Below are 12,668 nucleotides of genomic sequence, written 5' to 3'. Positions count from 1 at the left end.
TATAAAAATATATTTTATATATATATATATATATATATATATATATATATATATATATATATATATATATATATATATATATATATATATATATATATATATATATATAAGATGTTATTGGCCGAGTTGTCAAACTTCATTCTCCACAAGACAAAATAATTAATGGGAAGAACACAAGACTCACACACAAAATTATTGGAAAATATTATTTGTGTAAATTCGCAGCACATATTTTGTGAGTACTATTGACTCCGTTACAATGTAGTATTTGTTCATAACTACTTTCTCAACCAAATGAAGCACAAAAAGTCAATATCACCTCCACTGAACCTCGAACTCACACCCTTATGGGAGCAACCGGATGCGTAAATTCGCACATATAATTTGTAATAAATTGTGTTCAAAAATTCGTTTGGTCAGATATTTCTCCTTCTAAAAAAGAAAGAAAGAAAGAAAGAAAATTATTAGTCTGATATTTCGACACAGGCCGGTTTGCCAAGCCTCCTACTAACTGAACGTCGTTAATGATTAGAGTTTGATGTCAAGGAAAGGGATCACAATTCACACAAAATGACTTTTATTGTTTCTTTTTATATTAAAAAAAATGATGTTTTCATTACTAAGATTATTACCTAATTTTCACTTGATATTATTTATGAAGTCATAAAAAATTATTTATTTTCATTGGTTATCCATAAATTAAATTATCTCACTATTTAATCTAACTTATGAGTGGCATGTTTCATATTATCATTGATTATGTCCATATTTTTTGTGCTGTCATTGTACATTATGTAAAAAATATTATTTTTTAAAAACCTTTTTGGACCAAATGTCCTTACACTTTTAAGTATATATTAATTAGAGAAAGTTGCATTTTTAGTCATTGACTATTGTGATATTGTCATATTTAGTCGTGCTTTTTAAATTTTGTCACATTATATCATTGACTTTTATTCCTTTATCTTAATTTGTTCTCAATTTTAATATATGCCATTTTATTGTTTAATAAAGATAGCTAACATGTAATTTCATTATTCAATTAAAATAGTTTACAAGATAGGGAGATAAATTGTTAGGGCAAAGAAACTTCAATGATGAAATTATATGCATGTTAGCTCTCTTTTCTACACAAGGAGTGATAACATTTTAAACAAATGTATATATACGATGTTATAACAAGCAAATAAAAGTCAATGATGTAATAAAATAAAATTAAAATAGTAGAACTAAATATAGCAATGTTACAATAGTCGATGACCAAAAATGAAATTTGCTCTATTAATTACTTAGTTAATTACCTAATTGTATTTACCTTGAATGAATTACTTACCAAGATAATTTATCTAATTATTAAATACCATATTAAACAAAATATATTTTAGTATAAAATATCATTTATATGTTACCGATTATAATAAATAACTAATAAGCACAAATAAACCTACGGTTGACCCAATATATCATTATATTAAAATCTCCATATTATATCATTACTATCTAAAATCAATCAAAATGTCATACAAAATTGCAGTCCTTGTACCGTGAATCATGGTCCACAATGCGACCATGCATCATGACTGATACTGCATTTGTGTTGAATTGATACTGTAGTTGTGTTGAACTGATAGTGTTGAAAGGAAACTGTAGTTGCACGGAACAGAGACCGTTTCATCCGTATGAAACTGCAATTGTGTTGAACTGATACTGCAGTTGTGTTAAACGGCTGCAGTTGTGTTGAACTGATACTGTAGTGTGTTGAACGGATGAAGCGACCTCTGTTTTGCGCAATTGCAGTTCCCTTTCCACACAACTACATATCAGTTCAACACAATTGCAGTATCAGCCATGATCCATCATATAATTTGCGACAAAATTGTTCGCAGGGGACGACTTTATGACGGGTTGACCCAATATATCATTCATTATATTAAAATCTCCCTTTGGCAAATGAATATGCATTTATATCTGTTCCAAGTTGTGAGCTCGTCTCTGATTGTCTATGTCGGCCCCTTTGCCACTTGATCGTTTACGCCTACAAAAATATCTTCTCTCTCAGACAAACACATTCTCTCTCTCTCTCTCTCTCTCTCTCTCTTTCACAGAGTTGTTTTGCAGATGAAGGGGAAGTCGGTGACAAGTAGAGTTGGTCTGATGAAGTACGGCGCGAGCTTCTACATCGCCATTACTATGGCAATTTCCATCTCCGCTCCGCAGCTCCTTCCGGCGGCCCGAGCTCAGCCGCCCACCGCCAACAACAACGCGACTCTTGATCCCGCTGAAGGTGCGTAACATATCTTCTATGAAATTTCCCTCCCCTTATGAGAATAAGAATTTGTAAAGTTTTATTATTGATTAATTGTATTTACAAAGTAGATGCAGTAAATATGATGAGGTATTGTACATTGTGTATGTATATGAGCTCCAATAATTAGACAATGGGTCAGACGTTCTCGTATTGGAGTGTCTTTTTAAGTCCAGATCCAGAAGTCCCTTCCTCAAAAATTAAATGTGCTATTTATAGAGATTTGGAGAGAGCACATACCGAACGTTTAACATGCTTGCCACGTGCTCCACATGCATAGGTGTGGCCGATGGCACTTCTCATAGGTCCACGTGGGTGGTGATTCCTGACTTTTGCCTGCAGGCAGGGTCAAGACACTAGTTCCGACCGTGGGGCATAAGGCGTAACTATGACCCACTCAAAGGGGTAAATTTATACTCAGGCGTGGCCTACATCGTACATACTTATCAAGTTTACGATCATACGGGCGAGGGATATATCCTATTACTAGTGGTAACATTTATGATATTAATGGCTCTGTTAATTGTTTTGATTCTTCCAGGTTAAAACAAGTGCGTCGAATCAAGTCTAGTGTCTTGTCCAATTATCCTATCACCAACCCCTACTCTTAAGTTGCGAGCGCAACGGAGTCAGTTAGGGAGTAATAAAAGTGATGACTCATTAAATATCTCGTCACCAGCCCCCTACTTCTGGGTTACGAGTATAGAGGAATCGACTAGGGAGTAATAAGGATTTTCACTTTTATATTTTTATTTTATTTTATAACAAATATTTTTTTTTTGCAACAAAGGCCACGACACGGCGGCTAAAAAGCCCACCTCTTGGCGTGTCAAATAATGCATAGCCAGCCCCTACCTACGGCGGGACCGGGGGGTGGGTAAAGCCCATTTTGACTGCTCTAATTGGTGGGTTGACAAGTTTTTTTTGTTATACCAAGAGATAAGAGAAGTCTTACTGTAGTTGGCTTGATCATTGAACCGAAAGTGTTAAAGTAATTTTTTCTTTCAACTTGATTGAAACCTTTGACAACAAGTCGAGCCTTGTAACGTTCAATTGACAGCCTTTCTCTTGACTCAGAACACCCACTTGTATTCTATCACATTCATATCCTGGTTAGGTGGAACCAAATTTTTAAGTGTTGTTGTGTAGTAAGGCATTGAAATCTTGGTCAATCGATGTTTCCCATTTAGAGCTCTTCACGGTTTGAGAGTAGTAGGTGGGCTTAGAATCTTCTACACGTGCAATCAAAGCTTTGTTACTTGTAGAACCACGAGTAATGTGGCGAAGTACAATAGGATGTGTTCGTTGAGCTGGAGTTGGTGGTTGACATTGTGGGGGTTTAGAAGGAACAACTAGAGGATGTTCGGGTGTGAATTTCACTGAAAGGTCGTATATAACAAGTGTCACAATTGTGTTCTCTTGCTAGTAGTGCGGTTGGCTCATGGCGCTTACAACAGCCCATGATAATGCATCTCGATCACGAACATGAACCTGTGGAGAATTATTTGCTACAAAAGGGAAGACATTTTCATCAAATTGGACATGACGTACGATAAAAATCTTTCCAATATTGAGATTCAAACAACGATATCCTTGAAACGACTCTAGGTAACCAAGAAAGACAAATGGGGCAGATCGAAACTCTATTTTGTGCTTGTTGTAGAGACAAAGATAAGGAAAACACAAGTAATCAAAGACACAAAGAAATGAATAGTCGGGATTTTCTTTGTTGATGATAGAATAGGGGCTCATATAGTTTAGGGTGGTAGAGGCCAGAGGGCATGCTGTTAATAAGAAAAATCGTAGTTTCATTGGCATAGGTCCAATACATAGGAGGAACAGAGGCTTGGGCAAGTAAGGTGAGACCAGTTTCAACAATGTGCCTATGGCGTCGTTCTGCACGCTCGTTTTGTTCATGTGTGTAAGCATATGATTGACATTGATTTATCCCTAGGCTAACAAATTAAAGGACTTGTATAATTTTTTGTATTCTCCCCCTAAATTAGACTGAATGACTTTAATTTTACAAGAGAAAGTTCGCTCAACCGTGTTTGAAACCTATGGAAAATTGTATAGATATTTGTCTTTAGCTTCATAGAAAAGAACCGGGTATGCTGAGAGTAATCATCAACAAAAATGAAAAAATAACAATGACCCTCATTAGATAAAACTGTGGATGACCCCCAAATATTTGTGTAAACCAAATCTAATACAACAAAACTAGACTTATTGACCCTTTCTAGTTGAGGGTCAATAAGTAGTGCAAAGAGAATGAATATATATTATTTAAGAACTTAGATACTGGACAGTGACGTAGTTGACAAGTAGTGCAAAGATAATGAATATATATTATTTAAGGACTTAGATACTGGACAGTGACGTAGTATATTGTGTAAGACTTTTAAGTGAGGGTGACCAAGGTGGTTGTGCCAAACTTCTAAAGATGCTTTCAATGTAATGAATGTAATTGGATTTTTTTTATTTGAAGTTTGTATAACCCCCTTGAGCTTTCTCCCTTAAGTAGAATTTGGTTGGTGTTAGATCTTTTACAACAAAAAAGGAGTGATAAAACTTAAAGATGACATTATTATTAGTGGTGAAATGTTTGACAAATAAGAGGGAGCTGGTTATGATAGGAACATGTAACACATTTTGTAAATGTAGAACACTTGAAGGATAAGATATAGATGTATGCCCAATAGTAGATATATTCAACCGTGCGTCATTACCAACTCAAAGATTGACATTCCCTATGCATTCTTTTACTCGTTCCAGGGATGAGGGATACAGAGTAGCATGATGGGTGACACTAGTGTTTGGGACCCAATTTTGAGATAATGGTGTAGCAATTAGATCGTTGGAATAAGTCATATGTGCTTGAGGACATGTTGCCCTCGAATGCCTCCTATAGTACTGAAAAACACTGTGGCTAAACTTGTTGTAGATTTAGCACTTCGGAACATAGCTATAGCCACGATTGTGACTTTGACCTCCTCTATGACAACGACTATAACCATGGGGTCCCTGGATAGGTTGCTTCGGTCATGAGGCATCAAGTGGTCTATGTTGGATGACAAGAGCTGCATGTGGTTGTGGGGAAGGCAACAAAGGAATATCATCAATGTAGTTGAAATGATGCGCTTTGAGATAGTCATTTAGTTGATTAATTGTCACAAGTTCTTCTGTGGTCAATGAAAAATAATTGCATAGTACTCAAGTTAGAGGCTTTTAAACCACTCATCAGAACCAATTGGTTAGTCGGCTTCTGCACGTCAATGGAAAATAATCATTCTAGTCAATGAAAAAAAGACATAATTTGACAAAAAACGTATTCCTAAATTTTTTAGTAAAAAGACATTTCTGGACAATTTATTTTCATTTCTCTATTCTTTGCCATCACCACCACTAGTGGTAGTTATATTATTATTATTATTATTATTATTATTATTATTATTTGAAAGAAAGAATTATTATTATTATTATTATTATTATTATTATTATTATTATTATTATTACACCACCCACCACCACCACTAATGGTAGTTTTATTATTATTATTATTATTATTATTATTATTATTATTATTTTTTTTGATCATTTTCTGAAAAAATGAACCAAACAAAAAAAAAATGCAATTTAGTAACTTTCAACCAAACAAAAAATGTAATTTCCTGATCTTCAGTCAAACACTAAAAAATTGAAATATTTTTCAAAAAACGAGTCATTTTCTAAAAATCATTTTTTAGAAAATATTTTCTGGTTTCCAAACAGACCCTTAGTATTTAATTTTTTAACTAACAAAATATTTAATCGTGTAAATGTATTTTTAGCTTGAAAAAAATTAAATTTAATAATTTTAACATAATGTATAATTTTATAAGCACAAAAATTGCATACATAATTCAAGAATATAACTTGGAGCTGTTACAAGTTACTTATAGTTTGATAAAATAGCTTTATCTATATTCATTTGAATATTATATATTATACTTACGAATTAAAAAAGGAAAAAAAAAAAACTATTGCTTACATCTGAGTATATGATTAACATATGCATAATCAATGTAAATGATAAGTGCATAGTCCATACACTGTTAATATAAATATTACTCCGTATTAATTCAGATAGTGTAATAATCTAATACTCCGTAATATATCACCTAAATCTTCTTGGAAGGCTAAGATTAATTTTAGGGAAAATGATACTTTTTCTCCCTATGTTATTTGCATATAGCACTTTTTCCCCCTGTTTATTAAAGTGGTTATTTTCCCCCCTGAAATGTTAAATTGACATTTTTACCCTTAAAAATAATTATTTCATTTATTTTTCTTCTCCAACAAATTATTACTTATATGTATGGATGATTACGATTCGGTTCGAACCTAATCAAACACTGTAGCAATCATACCGAAATAGTATGGACGGTTATGGTTACGATTCAGAACCGAAAAAAATAAAATTAAATAATTGTTGAACCGTAAACTGGAACTGAACCACAGTCATATATACTGAAAATGATCAAACACTTATTTTGATAAATCGGCACGGTTCGATTCCAATTTCGATTTTGAACCGCCAATCAAAACTTATTTATTTATTTATTTATTTTTTAAATTTATTTCTTATTTAAAAATAGTCCAAAATCAACAATTATTTTATTTTATTTTTTCGTTTCTGAATCGCAACCGTAACCGTCCATACTATTTAAGTTCAATTGCTACAGTGTTCGATTAGTTTCGTATCAAACCGTGATCTTCCATACATATTAGTAATACTTGGTTGGAGAATAAAAATAAATGAAATAATTATTCAAGGGTAAAAATGTCAATTTAACATTACAGGGGGAAAAACTACCACTTTTAAAATAACTGAGGGGGGAAAACTGTCACTTTAATAACACAGAGAAAAAAATGCTATATGCACATAACACAATGGGGAAAAATGGGGAAAAAGATTTTCCCTTAATTTTAATCAAAAGTTATTTTAAAGTTGATTTTGATAACTTCTTAAATAGTTCACAAAAATAAGTTCAAAATTAATTATTTGGAAAAAAAATTGTTGTCTTTGGCCTAAATTACTACGGAGAACTTGCAATTGAATTCAACAATGGATGTTGTGCTGCAGCTAGGATTTTGAACTCCATATTCCAAAAATGGGGGATTCGGGCGAACAATCAGCAGTGGAACTTAAGTGGAGAATTGTGCACCGGCGCCGCCGTCGATTCTACCGGCATACAAGACACCGCTTACAATCCGGGAATCAAATGCGATTGCTCTTCCACTCCTTGCCACATCACTGCCCTGTAATCTACCATCTTCTCCACTTTCTTCTCTGGAATTCATCAATTTTATGCTCTTTTTTTTTTTTTTTTTGGTATTTATGAAGTTCAATCTAGATTCATGTATGCTTTTTCTTCGCAGGAAAGTTTACGCGTTAGACGTTACTGGTCCGATTCCAGATGAACTTTGGAACCTAATTTCCATCAATGATCTGTATGGATTCTTTTCATATACTGTATAGTTCTGATCGTAACCATTTTATGTTCCATTTTCGAAAAACTTATTTTATTAGGTTATTAAGATTATTAATTTTGACAAAGATTATGGATTGCAAACCAAATACTTTGTGTGTGTGTGTGTGTATATATATATATATATATATATATAATTTTCTTCTAAGTCCAGACGGCTCTTCATTTTTATTGTAGAGATCTTGGCCAAAATTACTTGACAGGCACACTATCCCCCTCCATTGGAAATTTGCGTGGCATGCAATACCTGTAAGTGAGCTTATCTGCAGTATTTAACTTGATATAGTTATCTCTGTTTCATGTTGAGTACATGTTTTAAAGCATATATGGCTCTTTTTTCATGGTCACCAGAAGCTTAGGCATTAATGCATTATCGGGGGAGCTTCCGGAGGAACTTGGATTTCTGACTGAGATTATATCCTTGTAAGACATTATTAAAGCCATTCATGGATATTATGATTGATTATTGATGTGTATGATCAGGTAATTCTTGGACATTTGTTTAAACAAAATTGAAACTTGCATGTGTTGCAGTGCAATTGGTGGAAATAACTTTTCTGGACCCTTGCCTTCGGGGCTTGGAAATTGGAAACGTCTTACACAAATGTAAGATTGATTTGATGCTTTTATGAATAAGACTTCTAGAGACCAGCTACAGTGTTTTCTTTAAATTGATAGATTTTTTATTCAATTGCCAGCTATATGGATGCCTCTGGTGTTAGTGGTGCTATACCTCCAACATTTGCAAATCTATTGAACCTAGAAGCACTGTAAGTGTCCTTGGCTTTTTTTTTTTTTTTAATAGTAAAAATAGGGTGAATTCTGTAATGGAGTTCAATGGAGCAAATTTTGTTTCTTTCAGGTGGGCTTCAAACAATGAGTTTACTGGGAGGATACCTGATTTCATTGGGAATTTGTCAAAGCTTACTATCTTGTAAGGCTGTTAATAAGATTATTATAATATTATCCTTTCCAGACAGTCCATTGCACTTGATTTCTAGATTCAATGGAAAATCATTCTTAACCCATGCCCATTGCTGCTTCTCTACTTTCCATTATTTATGATTGGCATCAATTTTGTATTTCTGCAGGAAGTTTGAAGGAAATTCATTTCAGGGTCCAATTCCATCTACACTTTCAAATTTGACCTCATTGGTTGACTTGTAAGTTTTATCTAAACCCTTACTTCTTTATGTGTTACAAAGTTTGTTTTTTGTGTTAAGAATATTCTTATGTCTACTGCACTGGATACTTGCAGGAGGATAAGTGATCTTTTGAATGGGAGCTCTTCACTGGACTTCATTTGGAATATGAAGAATTTAAGCAAATTGTAAGGAGTTATGATCAGCTCCAATCTGCAAAATTTTATTATACTCCTCTTTTTTGCCCTTTTTTCCTAGAATCTGACAAATCATAATTAACTGATTGCTTGGTCCTCAGAGTTTTGCGGAATAACAATATTTCTGGTTCCATCCCCTCTAATATTGGAGAATATCAGAGCTTGTCACTGCTGTAAGTCCTTTGGTTGAAGGATGTTTAATTAAGACGTGGTGGTGATTGAGAGTCAATATTTAATATAATTGCAAATTGTAGTTATTCAATTTTATTTATCACTCCATAAAAAGCACTGCTTAACCATTTGTTTGTTTGTTTGTTTGTTTTTCTTTTAAATAGGGATTTGAGCTTCAACAATTTGACTGGACGTGTCCCAGATCAACTTTTCAATCTTAGTTCACTCCAAAATTTGTAATAAATCATCCTGGAGTTTCTTTTACTTTGATACCATTTCAATAGCGTGCACTTACATATGGTCATTCCAATCTTCAGGTTTCTTGGTAGTAACAAGTTAACAGGTTCTTTGCCTGCACAGAAGAGCCAAAATCTACTGAATATGTGAGTTATATCCTTTTAATTAGAAAGCTAAACTTTACCGCCATAAATATTCATCACCACTTAGCTTAAGGCATTAAGTAACCCCTTAGACTTAAATCTATAATTCTATATATGGAGTAACAATTAATTTTTCAGTTACACTACATATTATATCTGTGTTGTTTCCTGCATATATATCTCTGTTCTTGGCTGTTGGTTATCGTCAACACTTAGCATGTTTAACATCCTCAAGATTTTACCTGCAGAGATTTATCGTACAATGAAATATCTGGGAACTTCCCTTCTTGGACTGGCGGACGAGGTTTACAACTGTAAGTATGAATAGACAACAAGCATCACACACTATGACATTCCTTCCTAATTTGTATGTTTTTGTTTCAAGATTCACTTTCTAATATAATAGGGGTCTCTTCTTGAATTCAAATGTTGCCACTTGCTATTTTATAATTTGCAGGAATCTCATCAGCAATAACTTTACCATAGACAGGTCTAACGGAAGGTTAGAGTTACACTTGACCATATATTTCATGTTTCGGAATCACCATCTTCAATTTTTTGTTGTTCTTTGAATTTTCCAAAGGCCATATATCTGTTCTTAGATAATAAATATGTTGCTAATAATTAAAATGGTAGAGATATATTTCAGTCAATTTAATCTACATCAGGAAACTCATCTCCATGTTTTGGTTGTAGGTTAGGATTGGTGGTACTGGAACTAGAACCAGAACCAGAACCGTACAATACTAGTCACTGTTCTAGTTCCAGTTCAGAATCAGTTTGAATTTATAAAATTTAAAAATTATATAGGGCATTCTGAGTTTCTATGCCTGAAATAGAGGAATCTTAACAAGGACCTTAGGATCTTGGTTAAGATTCTGGTGAGAATAGTAAATGGTTTGATCCAAACTGTTGTCATGGCTACATCAGGCTACTGTTTTCTCAGAAAATGTTTGACAGTTTGTTCTGGCAGAGTGATGCAAATTAAGTCAAAAAATTATTTTGAGATAGTTTTAACTTAGATTTAGTGTTAATCTGATTCAATGCATTCTTTCTCCTTTCAGTGCTCTGCCTTCCGGATTGAATTGTCTTCAGAAGAATTTCCCATGTCATCGGGGAGATCCCATTTGTAAGTTAAACCAAAATGTGTTTCATTGATCAATACTTTATGCTCAAAACAAATATATTGAATTTGTAATTCTTTAAAGATGAAATTTCTACTCGTTTCCAACTTGTGTGAAAAGGAGGCCAAATAATTAAAACAACAAAAGATTTTGTATTAAGTTTTGATATTTAATGTTCATTGTAAAACATTGTAGTCTGTGCATGATTAAGTTCTGAGATGTTATAAATTATTACATGACTAATATTCTATTTCTATGCATTTTGAGATGGAGGTCTTTTAACGCTTCATATTTGCTCATCACCCACAGACTCTAGCTTTGCTATTAAGTGTGGTGGTCAAGAAATAACGTCATCTAACCAGATAGTGTATGAGAGGGATAATGCGACTCTTGGTCCAGCAACATATTACATGACAAGCACAGGCAGGTGGGCTGTTAGTAATGTTGGACTGCCCTCTGATAGCAATAATCCAAAATACACAACCTCCAGTTCGTCACAGTTTACAAATACTTTGGACTCTGAACTTTTCCAGACAGCAAGAATTTCAGCCGGATCTCTAAGGTACTATGGCTTAGGCTTGGAAAATGGTAATTACACTGTCACCCTCCAGTTTGCAGAGTCAGTAATCCCGAATCCTAATCCTCTTTCTTGGAAGAGTCTTGGGAGGCGCATCTTTAATATATATATACAGGTATGTGTTCTAGGATTTGGGTGACTGTAGACTCAATAATTTATTTGCAAGTGAATGTATTAGAAATTTTGTTAGATAGCTGAATTATTCAAAGTACGATTCAAATGGCATCTATTCAGGATGAAATTGATGGAATTGGTCAAGATGATTTACACATGTGAAGGATATGCTAAACTCAAGGGCTCACAACAAATTTTGAGCTTAATAGAATGCAACGTGTATGCATGTATCCATGTATACCTGTATAGATACATACATGCATATTCCAACTAGATCAGAATTAAGGCTAAGTTGAGTTATACTGTTATAAATTCTAGTTAACTGTTGTTACTCTGATGAGATTGGGCACAAAATTACAAAGTAGTTGCTATATAATTATGATGCATTCCTTGAATCTATTGATTCCTTTTCCTCAAGGACCAACAAACAGTAGATTGCTTTATATATTATTCTATGTTTATGTTATAGAGAAATTTGAAAATATTCTCACACCAATGACTTGTGCAATCTTCACTTATACATGAGATTTAGCTGAGGTTTTGGTCTCTTCAGGGAAGCTTAAAGGAGAAAGATTTTGACATTAAAAAATTAGCTGGGGGATCACTCAGAGGCCTTTCGAGGCAATATAAGGTTCAAGTATCTGAAAATCATATGGACATTCATCTATATTGGGCTGGGAAAGGAACTTGCTGTATACCTAGTCAAGGTACTTATGGACCTTTGATTTCAGCGATTAGTGCAACCCCAGGTACATATGATCATCACTGACTATCATTTCAAGTAAATCTGTTGTCAAAATTTTTTAAAAATTGTATTTTGAAAACTAAGCTTTTCTGCAGATTTTGTTCCCACTGTTAGTAACAAACCTCCCTCTGAACAAAAGAAGAATAGAACTGGCATGGTTGTAGGAATTATTGTTGCAGTAGGAATCGTGAGCTTTCTTTCTGTATTTGCTGTGTACTGTTTTGTTCAGAGAAGAAAAAGGCAGGAGACATATGACGATGAAGGTAAGTAAAAAACTTACTACAAATCCTGTTCTATTTTATTTGCTTCATGTTTTGTTTAAAAAAAAAAAAAAAAACAAAATTCAGAAGAGCCATAACCTTTTTTTTTTTTTTTTTTTTTT

The 12,668-nt window shown here is 33.5% G+C and overlaps 1 protein-coding gene across 1 annotated transcript in view; it reads left to right on the top strand.

The window, feature by feature from the left end:
* Positions 1-1,990: 1,990 nt before the first annotated feature.
* Positions 1,991-12,668, top strand: part of LOC116022554 (probable LRR receptor-like serine/threonine-protein kinase At1g56140) — a 15,157-nt gene continuing 4,479 nt past the window's right edge. The window contains exons 1-19 of the mRNA XM_031263305.1: positions 1,991-2,284; positions 7,431-7,608; positions 7,727-7,798; positions 8,014-8,085; positions 8,188-8,259; positions 8,371-8,442; positions 8,535-8,606; positions 8,699-8,770; positions 8,928-8,999; positions 9,095-9,166; positions 9,277-9,348; positions 9,511-9,582; positions 9,664-9,729; positions 9,975-10,040; positions 10,184-10,228; positions 10,791-10,855; positions 11,160-11,542; positions 12,095-12,290; positions 12,382-12,549. Of these exons, the coding sequence (XP_031119165.1) occupies positions 2,119-2,284; positions 7,431-7,608; positions 7,727-7,798; positions 8,014-8,085; positions 8,188-8,259; positions 8,371-8,442; positions 8,535-8,606; positions 8,699-8,770; positions 8,928-8,999; positions 9,095-9,166; positions 9,277-9,348; positions 9,511-9,582; positions 9,664-9,729; positions 9,975-10,040; positions 10,184-10,228; positions 10,791-10,855; positions 11,160-11,542; positions 12,095-12,290; positions 12,382-12,549 (2,053 nt within the window). The 5' untranslated portion in view covers positions 1,991-2,118. The remainder of the gene's footprint in view (positions 2,285-7,430; positions 7,609-7,726; positions 7,799-8,013; positions 8,086-8,187; positions 8,260-8,370; positions 8,443-8,534; positions 8,607-8,698; positions 8,771-8,927; positions 9,000-9,094; positions 9,167-9,276; positions 9,349-9,510; positions 9,583-9,663; positions 9,730-9,974; positions 10,041-10,183; positions 10,229-10,790; positions 10,856-11,159; positions 11,543-12,094; positions 12,291-12,381; positions 12,550-12,668) is intronic.

The sequence above is a fragment of the Ipomoea triloba genome, chromosome 6 (assembly GCF_003576645.1).
Source record: "Ipomoea triloba cultivar NCNSP0323 chromosome 6, ASM357664v1".
Lineage (NCBI taxonomy): Eukaryota > Viridiplantae > Streptophyta > Magnoliopsida > Solanales > Convolvulaceae > Ipomoea > Ipomoea triloba.
The sequence above is the reverse complement of the archived record's forward strand: the minus strand, read 5'-3'. Positions and strand labels throughout refer to the sequence as shown.